Source organism: Nomascus leucogenys, chromosome 10 (assembly GCF_006542625.1).
Source record: "Nomascus leucogenys isolate Asia chromosome 10, Asia_NLE_v1, whole genome shotgun sequence".
NCBI classification, from domain to species: Eukaryota; Metazoa; Chordata; class Mammalia; order Primates; family Hylobatidae; genus Nomascus; species Nomascus leucogenys.
The window spans coordinates 62091466-62105789 of record NC_044390.1 but is presented as its reverse complement, the minus strand read 5'-3'; the positions used below and the strand labels follow the sequence as shown (position 1 = coordinate 62105789).

Sequence of the window (14324 nt, the reverse complement as noted above, 5' to 3'; positions counted from 1 at the left end):
TCAGCTCCTGCTCTTCTTTGTGTAGAATCAGGGGCATGAGATTATCAGTTGAATACTCACTACTGGTGGTGGGCACAGAGTTCTGATGGGTGAAACCTGCACAGAAAGAGGGAGTAAACTGAGTAAGGTTAAGATAGAGGTGGATAACAAAATAGGGGTCAGGGCTACCCTGGTGAAATGGAACCGGGGCTGCTGGAGGTTTTCTATCAGGACCCTCACATCAGGGAAGAAAACGCTGAGGGTAGACCCAGTCTCCAACATAAAGAAGAAACCATGACATTCTGATGTCAACTATCAAATATAGACAACATGGTCAAGCTTTCAATGGCCAGGCAGTGAGTGTGACCTCAAGCCAGGGAGTAGAGGTTGCCCATCAGAGAGGAAGAGCGTCCAACCACATCACAGCTGCTCACCATTGACATAGAGACTGTCCCTGTCCAGGGTGTAGGGGCCCAGCTCAGTGATGCTGTGGGTCAGCTGGCTCAGCTCCCAGTACAGCTGCTCTCTGTCCAGCCCAGGTCTTTTGGGATTCGGGTGGTAGAGGCAGACAGCATCCATTCCAGTTGCTGCCCCATCCTTCTTGGGCCTGGGGAAAGGAGGTTGGGGGGATGACAATGAAAAGATTACCGAGGACAGGTCTTGAGATTGCTGATGGAAGGACAGCAAAGGAGAAGAGAAAATGAGAAACCTGGGAAAGAGGTGAGAAGCCACACTTAGATTCTCTGAATGCACAGACTACCAGCTTGCTTGGGACCGTGAGTAGAGTCATGGATACAACAATTCTCATAAAAGTGCAAGGGTGAAACTTGCATTCTCATGAGAAAAAAGAGCCCAGACTTGAGACCAGTGAAGACCTTGAAATGGGGATGAAAGCACGTGGATGAGGCATGATTGTCTTGAGAGAAATCCTGGGGACAGAATTTAACACCTAAAGGAAAGGGAGACGGAGGGAAAGGAGGGAATTCAGAGGAATGATCAGGGTAGGAGCTCAATCCTGATGATGGACCATGCAGATTCTCTCTGTTGAGGTGAGGTGTGGGGTTGTTACTATCAGGAAACACACTGGTCCTGAAGCCAGTGACTCCTGAATTCCACCTTTGGTGAGGATATCCCTAGGAAGTGTATAAAGGAAAATGTGCAAAGTCTATTGGGGTGAGAATAATTAGGGCAGCCAGGCTGGCTATTCTAGCCTCACCTGAGAGAGGTCAGTCTGCAGCCAGAGTACAGAGGGCCGACACTGGAGTTCTTGAACAAGGGACTGAGCTGTGGAAGAGGGAGAGAGAGATGAGTAGGAGGGCTAAGGTCGCTGTGTGGGGACAAAAGTGAGGTGGGTGGGGCAGGCACCAGTGGGCGTGGCTGGCCTCAGTGGCTGAGGCTTGCCTCTCTGGGGATGAGGGCAAGGTGGGTGCGATATTCTTCCATTGCCCTGGCGTGGATGTTGTACGAGGGGCTTGGTATCTGGGGCAGGGGAGAGTGAAGAGGGCAGGGTACTAACCAGACCCTGCAGGACCCTCTCTGTGCTGTTGAACTTCCTAGATCCAGGGTGGTGCATGTCCTCCTCATACTGCAGGTTGGTGATGGTGAAGTTGAGGGTGAATGGCACCAGGAGAGGGCCAGCAGCTGTAGTGGGAGGGGGAAATAAACACTATGTTCAAAGTGGAGAAAATAGGAGTTTGCAACAGACTTATCTTTAAACATGTGCAACATTTAAATTGAATGACTAAATAAATATTTACCATGCATCCCTTCCCTATAATGACAGAATTTATTTATTTATTTTTTAGATAGAGTCTCGCTCTGTCATCAGGCTACAGTGCAGTGGCGCAATCTCGGCTCACTGCAATCTCCACCTCCTGGGTTCAAACGATTCTCCTGCCTCAGCCTCCCAAGTAGCTGGGACTACAGGTGTGCACCACCATGCCCGGCTAATTTTTGTATTTTTAGTAGAGACAGGGTTTTGCCATGTTGGCCAGGATGGTCTTGATCTCTTGACCTTGTGATCCGCCCACCTTGGCCTCCCAAAGTGCTGAGCTTATAGATGTGAGCCACCACACCCAGCCCGACATAATTTATTTTTTAAAGGATGTTTTATAATAGTAGTTAGATGCTGAGTGTAGCTCTTGGTGCATATTCAGAGCTTACTATTGTCTGATGTTATCTGTTATCTTTTTTATTGCCATTATCATTGTTGTTATCATTGTCACCATCACCATTATTATTATCATCACCACCACCATAATGATCCCAAGCATGACCACCACAAACATCATCATCACCACACTCAACACATCATCATTATCATCATAACCCCATGACCATCACTGGCATCATCCTCATCACCATCATTGTCATTTTCATCAACATCACCAGTCTCATCATCACCATCATAAAGAGCACCCCAAAAAATAAAAAATAAAAATAAATAAACAGAACCACCATCACCATCATCATCATCCCACTCAACATATCATGATTAATATCATAACCACCACCATCATCATCATCATCATCATCATCATCACATAAACAGAAGCTCACTGAGGGCAGAGATGTTTTTACTGGTTTTATTTTTCTTGCTGTATCCCTAGGGTCTGGTACACTGTATGTGGCCAATTAATTTTTTTTGTTCACTCACTATCACTAGACTTACTAGGATTTTCTATCTTTATTTGAATGAAAATGGCACAGATGTTTACATCAGGCATACTCTAACAGAGATGCCATTGACTGGTACTTACTTGTGGGGCTGGGGACGGGGAATGGAGTCCCTGAGGTTCCAAGGTCCACTGTGGAAGTCCAAGGAGCTGAGAAAAAGTCCTCATCAGTGAAAGCAGGAAGCACTCTCATGACAGAAATGGCAAGAGGGGAGACTATGGGGTCTGCTGCTTGTGTGGCTAGAGACGGGTCAGTCTTTGGAGCTGGGGCAGAGCAGAGCTTGAGTAACTGCTGCCCTCGTATCTCCTTTGGTGAAAAAGAGGACCTATGGGTTTATGAGGAGGGGTAGCTCCTGTTCGGCTTGGTGTAGAATCAGGGGCATGTGGACAGGGGTTGAATACTCACTGCTGGTGGTGGGCCCAGAGCTTCGATGGGTGAAACCTGCATAGAGAAGGGGGCAGGAGAGTGTGTAAGGGTTAATGAGACATGGGCAACCAAATAGGGGTCAAGGCTACCCTGGTGCAAGGAATGAATTTCATGGTACGGGGCATTTGAAGATTTCCTATCGGCATCCTCACATCAGCAAAGAATGCCCTGAGGGAACACAGTCCACGGTGATAAAGAAACTATGAAGTCCAGACCTTAGTCATCCCATGTAAAACACATGACAGAATTTTCAATTGCCAGGCAGGAAGTGTGACCTCTAGTTAGAGATTAGAGGCTGCTCAGCAAGGAGGAAGAGACTTCAGTCACATCACAGCCACTCACCATCGACATAGAGACTGTTCTGGTCCAGGGTGTAGGGGCCCAGCTCTTTGATGCCATTGGTCATCTGGCTCAGCTCCCAGTACAGCTGCTCCCTGTCCAGTCCAGGGCTTTGAGGGTTAAGGTGGTGGGTGCAGATGGCATCCACTCCAGTGGCTGCCCCATCCTTCTCAGACCTGGGGAAGGTAGGTGGGGAGAATGACAATGAAAAGATTACCTAGGACGGGTCTTGAGATTGCTGAGAGAAGGATGGCAAGGGACCAGAGGAAATGAGAAACCTGGGAAAGAGGTGAGAAGCCACACTTAGATTCCCTGAGTGCACAGACTACTGGCTTGTTAGGGACTGTGAGCAGAGTCATGAATACAACAGTTTTGATAAAAGTGCATGGTGAGGCTGGGTGTGGTGGCTCACACCTGTAATCCCAGCACTTTGGGAGGTTGAGACAGGTGGATCACCTGCGGTCAGGAGTTCGAGACCAGCCTGACCAACATGGAGAAACCCTGTCTCTACTAAAAATACAAAATTAGCCGGGTGTGGTGGTGCATGCCTGTAATCCCAGCTACTCGGGAGGCTGAGGCAGGAGAATCGCTTAAACCCGGAAGGCAGAGGTTGTGGTGAGCCGAGATTGTGCAATTGCACTCCAGCCTGGGCAACAAGAGTGAAACTCTGTCTCAAAAAAAAAAAAAAGTGCAAGGTGAATCCTGCATTGTTATGGCATGGGACAGGAAAGCCCAGACTTGAGGCCAGTGAAGAGCTGGAAATGAGGCATGATTGTCTTGAGAGAAACCCTGGGGACAAAATTTAATACCTAAATGAAAGGGAGGGGCAGGGAAAGGAGGGAATTCAGAGGACCAGGGTAGGGGCTCAATCCTGATGATGGACAATGCAGATTCTCTCTGTTGAGGTGGGGTGTGGGGGTGTTACTATCAGGAGACACACTGGTCCTGAAGTCAGTGACTCCTGAATCCCGCCTTTGGTGAGGATATCCCTAGGAAGCGTATAAAGGAAGATGTGCAAAGTCTACTGGGGTGAGAATAATTGAGGCAGCCAGGCTGGCTATTCTAGTCTCACCTGAGAGAGGTCAGTCTGCAGCCAGAGTACAGAGGGCCGACACTGGAGTTCTTGAACAAGGGACCAAGCTGTGGAAGAGGGAGAGAGAGGTGAGTAGGAGGGCTAAGGTTCCTGTGTGTGGGTGCAGAAATAAGGTGAGTGAGGCAGGGCCTAGTGGGTGAGGCTAGCTTCAGTGGGCGTGGCTGGCCTCAGTGGGTGAGTCTTGCATCTCTGGGGGCAAGGACGAAGTGGGTACCTTCTTCTCCCATTACCCTGGCTTGGTTGTTATAGGAGGCACTGAGTATCTGGGTCAGGGCAGAGTGAGGACGGCGGGGCACTAACCAGACCCTGCAGGACCCTCTCTGTGGTGTTGAACTTCCTGGAGCCAGGGTGACGCATGTCCTCCCCATACTGCAGATTGGTGATGGTGAAGTTGAGGGTGAACGGCACCAGGAGAGGAACAGCTGCTGTAGTGGGAGGGGGAAATAAATACTATGTCAAAGAAGAGAAAATAGGAGTTTGCAATATACTTATCTTTAAATATAGGCAGTATTTAAATTGACTGACAAAATAAATATTTACCATGCCTCCCTTGCCTTCAGTGATAGAATATATTTTTTAAAGGATATTATATAAAATAGTAGTTAGATGCTGAGCATAGCTCTTCGTTCATATTCAGTGCTCAATATTGTCTGATGTTACCTCTTATCTTTATTATTGCCATCATCATCATTGCTATCATTGTCACAATCACAATCGTTATTATTATCACCACCACCATAATAATCCCCACCATGACCACCACAAACATCATCATCACCACACTCAAGACATCACTATTATCATCATAACCCCATGACCATCTCTGGCATCATCCTCATCACCATCATTGTTATTGTCATCAACATCACCAGTTTCATCATCATCATCGTAAACAGCACCACCACCACCACCATCATCATCACTAAAATCACAACCGTCACTGACATCATCCTCATATCCATCATCTTCATGGTTGGCAACATCAACACCATTATCATCAACAGTATCACTATCATCATCATCATCATCGTCATCATCATCATCATCATCATCATCAACAGCACAACTACCACCACCAACAGCATTACCATCATGATCATCATCATGATCATGATCATCATCACCATCAACAACTAGCACCACCACCACTATCATCATCACATGAATAAAAAAGCCCACTGAGGGCAGAGACATTTTTATTGGTTTTGTTTTCCTTGCTGTATCCCTTGGGTCTGGTACACAGTAGGTGGCCAACAAATATTTTTGGTTCACTCACTATTACCAGATTTACTATAATTTTCCATCTTTATTTGAGTGAAAATGGCAGAGATGTTCACACTCATCAGGCATGCTGTAATAGACATGTCATTGACTGGTACTTACTTGTGGGGCTGGGGAGGGAGGATAGAGTCCCTGAGGTCCCAAGGTCCACTGTGGAGGTCCCAGGAGCTGAGGAAAAGTCCTCATCAGTGAAAGCAGAAAGCACTCTCATGGCAGAAATGGCAAGAGAGGGGACTATTATGAGGTTTGCTGCATGTGGGCTTGAGCTGGGTCTGTCTTTGGAGCTGGGGCAGAGGGGAGCTTCAATAACTTCAGCCTTCCAAGCTCCTTTGCTCATGAGGACGACTTATGGGTTTATGAGGAGGAGCAGCTCCTGCTTTGCTTGGTGTAGAATCAGGGGCATGAGGACGTGAGTTGAATACTCACTGCTGGTGGGGGCCACAGAGCTCCGATGGGTGAAACCTGCATAGAGAAGGAGGGAGGAAATTGTGTAAGGATTAACGAGATGTGGGGGACGCAATAGGGATCATGGCTACCCTGGTGCCATGGGACAGGGACCACTAAAGATTTCCTATCAGCATCCTCACAACAGAGAAGAATGCACTGAGGGAATGCAGTTCACGATGACCAAGAAACCACGAAGTCCAGAACTTAGTCATCCCATGTAGAGCACATAACAGAATTTTCAATGGCCAGGCAGAGAGTGGGCCCCCAAGCCAGAGATTAGAGTCTGCCCAGTAGGGAGGAAGAGGCTCCAACCATAACACATCTGCTCACCATTGACATAGAGACTGTTCCTGTCCAGGGTGTAGAGGCCCAGCTCTTGGATGCCATTGGTCAGCTGGCTCAGCTCCCAGTACAGCTGCTCTCTGTTGAGTCCAGGGCTTTTGGGGTCAAGACGGTGGGTGCAGATGGCATCCATTCCAGTGGCTGCCCCATTCTTCTCAGGCCTGGGGAAGGTAGGTGGAAGGAATGCAATCAAAAGATTAACTAGGAAGGGTTTTCAGATTGCTGAGGAAAGGACAGCAAGGAACCAGATGAAATGAGAAGCCTGGGAAAGAGGTGAGAAATCACACTTGGATTCTCTGAATGCACCGACTACTGGCTTGCTTTGAACTGCAAGCAGGGTAATGAATACAAGAATTTTTATAAAAGTGCAAAGTGACTTGGCACAGTGCCTCATGTCTGTAATCCCAGCACTTTGGGAGGCCAAGGCGGGCAGATCACTTGACGTCAGGAGTTCAAGTCTAGCCTGGTCAACATGGTGAAACCCTGTCTCTACAAAAAATATAAAAATTAGCTGGGTATAGTGGCGAGTGCCTGTAATCCCAGCTACTCGGGAGGCTGAGGCAGGAGAATCACTTGAACATGGAAGGCGGAGGTTGCAGTGAGCTGAGACCAGCCTGGTGTGCAGTGAGACTACGTTTCAACATGAAATAATAAAATAAAATAAAATAAAATAAAATAAAATAAAATAAAATAAAATAAAATAAAAAAGTGCAAGTTAAAACCTGCATTCTCATGGCATGGGGACAGAGACGCCAGACTTGAGACCAATGAAGAGCTGGAAATGGGGATGAAAGCCTGTGGATGAGGCATGATCATCTTGAGAGAAATCCTGGGGACAGAATTTAAGACCTAAAAGAAAGGGAGGTGCAGGGACAGGAGGGAATTCAGAGGGATGATCAGGGTAGAGGCTCAATCCTGATGATAGGCCATGCAGATTCTCCCTGTTGAGGTGGGGTGTGGGGGAGTTACTATCAGAAAACACATTGGTCATGAAGCCAGTGACTCCTGAATTCCACCTTTCGTGAGGATATCCCTAGGAAGTGCAGCAAGGAAGCGGTGCAAAGTCTACTGGAGTGAGAGCAAGTGGGGCAGCCAGGCTTGATCTTCTAAGGTCTCACCTGAGCAAGGTCAGTCTGCAGCCAGAGTAAAGAAGGCCGACACTGGTGTTCTTGAACATGGGACCAAGCTGTGGAGGAGAGAGAAGGAGATGAGTAGGATGGCTAAGTTGTGTGTGTGGGTGTGTAGGGCAGAAGTCAGGTGGGCAGAGAAGGCATCAGTGAGCAGGGCTGGCTTCAATGGGCATGGCTTGCATCTCTTGGGGCAAGGGTGAGGTGGGTGTGAGCTTCTTCCATCGCCTGGCATGGATGATGTAGGAGGTACTGACTGTCTGGGGTGGGGCAGAGTGAGGAGGGTGGGGCACTAACCAGACCCTGCAGGACCCTCTCCATGGTGTTGAACTTCTTGGAGCCTGGGTGATGCATGTCCTCCTCATACTGCAGGTTGGTGATGGTGAAGTTGAGGGTGAATGGCACCAGGAGAGGGCCAGCAGCTGCAGTGGAGGTGGGAAACAAACACTATGTTCAAAGTAGAGAAAACAGGAGTTTGCAATAGACTTATCTTTAAACATATGCAGAATTTAAATTGAGTGACAAAATATTTACCATGCTTCCCTTGCCTATAACAATACAATTTATTTTTACAAAAATACATTCTATAACAGTATTTAGTTGCTGAGCACTGCTCCTGGTGCATATTCAGTGCTCAATACTGTCTGATGTTATCTATTATCTTTATTGCCATCATCATCCTTGCTATCATTGTCACCATCACTATTATTATTAATGATCATCACTGCCATAATAATCCCCATCACGACCACCACAAACATTATCATCACCACACTCAACACATCGTCATTATCATCATAACCCCACAACCATCACTGGCATCATCCTCATCAACATCATTGTCATTGTCATCAACATAACCACTACCAACATCAATATCATCAGTACCATGGTCACCATCATAAACAGCATCACCACAATTATCATCATCATCACACTTAACACATCATCATTATCATCATAACCTTCCCAACCATCCCTGGCAACATCCTCAAGTCCATCACCATCATCATCCATAATATCACCACCACCATCATCAACAGCGTGACCATCACCAACAGCATCACCATCATCAACATCATCCCACTCAACATGTCATTATTACTATCATAACTACCACCACCACCATCATCATCAGATGAACACAAGCTCACTGAGGGCAGAGATGTTTTTATTGGTTTTATTTTCTTTGCTGTATCCCTAGGGTCTGGTACACTGTAGGTGGCCAATAAATTTTTTTGGTTCACTCAGTATCACTAGGTTTACTATGATTTTCCATCTTCATTTGAGTGAAAATGGCACAGATGTTCACATTCATCAGGCATGACCCAGTAGACATGTCATTGACTGGTACTTACATGTAGGGCTGGGGAGGGAGGATGGAGTCCCTGAGGTCCCAAGGTCCACTGTGGAGGTCCCAGGAGCTGAGAAAAAGTCCTCATCAGTGAAAGTGGAAAGCACTCTCATGGCAGAAATGGCAAGAGGGTAGACTATTATAAGGTCTGCTGCATGTGGGCTTGAGCTAGGTCTGTCTTTGGAGCTTGGGCAGAGGGGAGCTTGAGTAACTTCTGCCTTCCCAGCTCCTTTGCTCAAGAGGAGGTCTTATGGGCTTAAGAGGAGGGGCCAGCTCCTGCTCCACTTAATGTAAGATCAGGGGCATGTGGACATGAGTTGAATACTCACTGCTGGTGGTGGGCACAGAGGTCTGATGGGTGAAACCTGCATAGAGAAGGAGGGAGAAGACTGGGTAAGAGTTAAGGAGATGTGGGAGATGCAATAGGGTTCAGGGCTACCCTGGTGCAATTAAATGAGTTTCATGGGACAGGGGTCATTAAAGATTTCCTATCAGCATCCTCACAACGGGAAGAGTGCCCAGAGGGAATGCCTCTCATGATAATGAAGAAACCATGAAGTCCAGAACTTAGTCATCCCATGGAGAGCATATGACAGAATTTTCAATGGCCAGGCAGGGAGTGTGCCCCCAAGCCAGAAATCAGAGGTTGCACAGCCAGGAGGAAGAGACTCCTACCACATCACAGCTGCTCACCATTGACATACAGGCTGTTTCTGTCCAGGGTGTAGGGGCCCAGCTCTTTGATGCCATTGGTCAGCTGGCTCAGCTCCCAGTACAGCTGCTCCCTGTCCACTCCAGGGCTTTTGGGGTCAAGACGGTGGGTGCAGATGGCATCCACTCCAGTGGCTGCTCCATCCTTCTCGGACCTGAGGAAGGTAGGAGGGGAAATGACAATGAAAAGATGGCCTAGAACTTGTCTTGAGATTGCTGAGGGAAACATATCAAGGAAACAGAGGAAATGAGAAACCTGGGAAAGAGGTGAGAAGCCACACTTAGATTATCTGAGTACACAGACCACTATCTTGGTTGGGACTGCAAGCAGAGTCATGGATATAATAATTTGTATCAAAGTGCAAGGTGAAATCTTCATTCTCATGGCATGGGAACAGGAGAACCCAGACTTCAGACTAGTGATGAGCTTGAAAGGCTGATGAATGTATGTGGATGAGGCATGGTTATCTTGAGAGAAATTCTGGGGACAGAATTTAACACTAAATGAAAGGGAGGGGCAGGGAAAGGAGGGAATTCAGATGGGTGATCAGGGTAGTGTCAGAATCCTGATGATGAACCATGAAGATTTTGCATGTTGAGGTGGGGCATGGGGGTGTTACTATCAGGAAACAACTGGTCCTCAAGCCAATGACTCCTGAATTCCCCTTTTGGTGAGGATATTCCTAGGAAGTGCAGCAAGGAAGCAGTGCAAAGTCTTTTAGAGTGGGAACAATTGGGCACCCAGGCTGGCTCTTCTAAAGTCTCACCTGAGCAAGGTCAGTCTGCAGCCAGAGTACAGAAGGCCGACACTGGTGTTCTTGAACATAGGACCAAGCTGTAGAGGAGGGAGAGGGAGGTGAGTAATGGGGCTAAGGTGTGTGTGTGTAGGAGCAGATGTGAGGTGGGTGGAGCAGGCATCAATGAGCAGGGCTGGTCTCTGTGGGTGGGGCTTGCATCTCTTGGGGGGAAGGGGTGAAGTTGGTGCTATCTTCTTTCATCACCCTGGCATGGATGTTGTAGAAGGGACTGGATATCTGGGGCTGGCAGAGTGAGGAGGGCAGGGCACTAACCAGACTCTGCAGGACCCTCTCCGTGGTGTTGAACTTCCTGGAGCCAGGGCGATGCATGTCCTCCTCGTACTGCAGGTTGGTGATGGTGAAGTTGAGGGTGAACGGCATCAGGAGAGGGCCAGCAGCTGTAGTGGGAATTGAAAATAAACACTATGTTCAAAGTAGAGAAAATAGGGGTTTAGAATAGACTTATCTTTAAACATGTGCAAAATTTAAATTGAGAGAAAAATATATATGTCTCCCTTGCCTATAATAATACAATTTATTTTTATGAAAGTATGTTATATAATAGTAGTTAGATGCTGAGCACAGCTAATCATGCATATTCAGTGCTCAATATTGTCTGATGTTATCTGTTATATTTATGATGGCTAGCCATCATGATTGTTGCTATCTTTTTCACCATCATAAGCAGCACCATCATCATCATCATCACACTCCACACATCATCATTACCATCATAACCTTCACAACCATCACTGACAATATCCTTCTGTTCATCATCATCACTGCCAGTAACATCACCACCATCATCATCAACAGCATCACCATCATCATCAATCATCATCACACTCAACATGTCGTTGTTACTATCATAACCACCACCACCATCACCATCACATGAATACAAGCTCACTGAGGGCAGAGGTGCTTTTATTGGTTTTGTTTTCCTTGTATCTCTAAGGTCTGGTACACTGTAAGTGGCTAATAAATTTTTTTGGTTCACTCAGTATCACTAGATTTACTATGATTTTTCATTTTCATTTGAGTGAAAATGGCACAGATGTTCACACTCATCAGTCACAATCTAAGGGAGATGCCATTGACTGGTACTTACTTGTGGGGCTTGGGAGGGAGGATGGAGTCCCTGAGGTTCCAAGGTCCACTGTGGAGGTCCCAGGAGCTGAGAAAAAGTCCTCATCAGTGAAAGCAGAAAATAATCTTATGGCAGAAATGGCAAGAGGGTAGACTATTATGAAGTCTGCTGCATGTGGGCATGAGCTGGGCCTGTCTTTGGAGCTGGGGTGGAAGGGAGCTTCAATAACTTCTGCCTTCCCAGCTCCTTTGCTCAAGAGGAGGACTTATGGGTTTAAGAGGAGGGGCAGCTCCTGCTCCACTTAATGTAGGATCAGGGGCATGTGGACATGAGTTGAATACTCACTGCTGGTGGTGGGCACAGAGGTCCGATGGGTGAAACCTGCATAGAGAAGGAGGGAGGAGACTTGGTAAGCGTTAAGGAGATATGAGGGACACAATAAGGGTCATGGCAATCCCGATGCAATTAAATGAGTTTCATGGGACAATGAGTTTCACGGGACTGGGGCCATTAAAGAATTCCTATCAGTATCCTCACAACAGGGAAGAGCGCCCTGAGGGAACACAGCTCACGACAATGAAGAAACTGTGAAGTACAGAACTTAGTCATTCCATGTACAGCACATGACAGAATATTCAATGGCCAGGCAGGGAGTGTGACTTCAAGCCAGAGATTAGATTCTTCCCAGACTCTAGAAGGAAAAGACTTCAACCACATCACAGCTGCTCACCATTGACATAGAGACTGTTACTGTCCAGGGTGTAGGGGCCTAGCTCTTTGATGCCATTGGTCAGTTGGCTCAGCTCCCAGTACAGCCGCTCTCTGTTGAGTCCAGGGCTTTTGGGGTCAAGATGGTGGGTGCAGATGGCATCCACTCCAGTGGCTGCTCCATCCTTCTCGGACCTGGGGAAGGTAGGTGGGGAGAATGATTATGAAAAGATTACCTAGGTTGTGTCTTGAGACTGCTGATGGAAAGACAGTAAGGAACCAGAGGAAATGAGAAACCTGGGAAAGAGGTGAGAAGCTACACTTAGATTCTCTGAGTTTGCTTGGGACTGGTTTGCTCGGGACTGTGGGCAGAGTCACAGATACAACCATGCTTATAAAAGTGCAAGGTGAAACCTGCATTCTCATAGCATGGGGACAGGAGAGCCCAGACTTGAGACCAGTGAAGGGCTGGAAATGGGGATGAAAGCACTTGGATGAGGCATGATTGTCTTGAGAGAAATTCTGGGGACAGAATTTAACACCTAAATGAAAGGGAGGGGCAGGGAATTCAGAGGGATGATCAGGATAGAGGCTCAATCCTGATGATGGACCATGCAGATTCTCCCTGTTGAGGTGAGGTGTGGGGGTGTTACTATCAGGAAACACATTGGTCCTAAAGCCAGTGACTCCTGAATTCCCCTTTTGGTGAGGATATCCCTATGAGGTGCAGCAAGGAAGCCGTGCAAAATCTACTGGAGTGGGAACAATTGGGGCAGCCAGGCTGGATCTTCTAAGGTCTCACCTGAGAGAGGTCAGTCTGCAGCCAGAGTACAGAGGGCCAACACTGGTGTTCTTGAATATAGGACCAAGCTGTGGAGGAGGGAGAGGAAAGTGAGTAGGAGGGCTAAGGTGCATGTGTGTGGGGCAGAAGTCAGGTGGGTGGAGCAGGCACCAGTGGGCATGGCTGGCCTCAGTGAGCAGGGCTTGCATCTTTTGTGGGCAAGGGTGAGATGGATACGATCTTCTTCCATAGCCCTGGCACAGATGATGTATCTGGGACGGGGCAGGAGTAAAGTGGGTGGGGCTCTCACCAGACCCTGCAGGATCCTGTCTGTGGTGTTGAACTTCCTGGAGACAGGGTGACCCATGTCCTCCCCGTACTGCAGGTTGGTGATGGTGAAGTTGAGGGTGAATGGTACCAGGAGAGGGCCAGCAGCTATAACTGGAATGGGAAATAAACACTATGTTCAAAGCAGAGAAAATAGGAGTTTGCAATAGACTTATCTTTCAATATATGCAGAATTTAAATTGAGTGACAAAATATTTTCCATGCCTCCCTTGCTTATCATAAGACAATTTATTTTTATAAAAGTATATTATATAATAGTAGATGCTGAGCATAGCTGTTGGTGAATATTTATTGCTCAATACTGTCTGACATTTTCTGTTGATTTTATTATCATCATCGTCACCATCACCATCATTGTCACCATCACCATCATTATTGTCATCATCACCACCATGATAATCCCCATCATGACCACCGCAAACATCATCACTCTCAACACATCATCATTACCATCATAACTCCACCACCATCACCTGAATCCTCCTTATCACCATCATCGTCATTGTCATCAACATCACCACCACCATCAACATCAACACTATCATTATCATGATCATTATAAACAGCAACACTACCACCATCATCATCACCATCATACTCAGTACAACATCATTACCATCACAACCTCCACCACCATCACCTGCATCATTCTCATCACCATCATCATTGTCATCAACATCACCACCACCATCATCAAGATCACCACTATCATCATTATAAACAGCAACACTATCGCTATCATCATCACACTCAATACATCATAATTACCAGCATAACCTCCTCTACCATCACCAGCATCATCCTCATCACCATCACCATCATTAT

The 14324-nt window shown here is 47.0% G+C and overlaps 1 protein-coding gene across 1 annotated transcript in view; it reads right to left on the bottom strand.

Moving 5' to 3' along the window:
* Positions 1-14324, bottom strand: part of MUC16 (mucin 16, cell surface associated) — a 132472-nt gene that overhangs the window by 55069 nt on the left and 63079 nt on the right. The window contains exons 17-38 of the mRNA XM_030821778.1: positions 13462-13592; positions 13173-13240; positions 12393-12565; positions 12008-12043; positions 11684-11749; positions 10846-10970; positions 10543-10610; positions 9758-9930; positions 9394-9429; positions 9069-9134; positions 8008-8132; positions 7702-7769; positions 6572-6744; positions 6221-6256; positions 5897-5962; positions 4814-4938; positions 4493-4560; positions 3424-3596; positions 3061-3096; positions 2739-2804; positions 1496-1620; positions 1196-1263 (exon numbers count right to left, since the gene is read on the bottom strand). Of these exons, the coding sequence (XP_030677638.1) occupies positions 1196-1263; positions 1496-1620; positions 2739-2804; positions 3061-3096; positions 3424-3596; positions 4493-4560; positions 4814-4938; positions 5897-5962; positions 6221-6256; positions 6572-6744; positions 7702-7769; positions 8008-8132; positions 9069-9134; positions 9394-9429; positions 9758-9930; positions 10543-10610; positions 10846-10970; positions 11684-11749; positions 12008-12043; positions 12393-12565; positions 13173-13240; positions 13462-13592 (2071 nt within the window). The remainder of the gene's footprint in view (positions 1-1195; positions 1264-1495; positions 1621-2738; positions 2805-3060; positions 3097-3423; positions 3597-4492; positions 4561-4813; positions 4939-5896; positions 5963-6220; positions 6257-6571; positions 6745-7701; positions 7770-8007; positions 8133-9068; positions 9135-9393; positions 9430-9757; positions 9931-10542; positions 10611-10845; positions 10971-11683; positions 11750-12007; positions 12044-12392; positions 12566-13172; positions 13241-13461; positions 13593-14324) is intronic.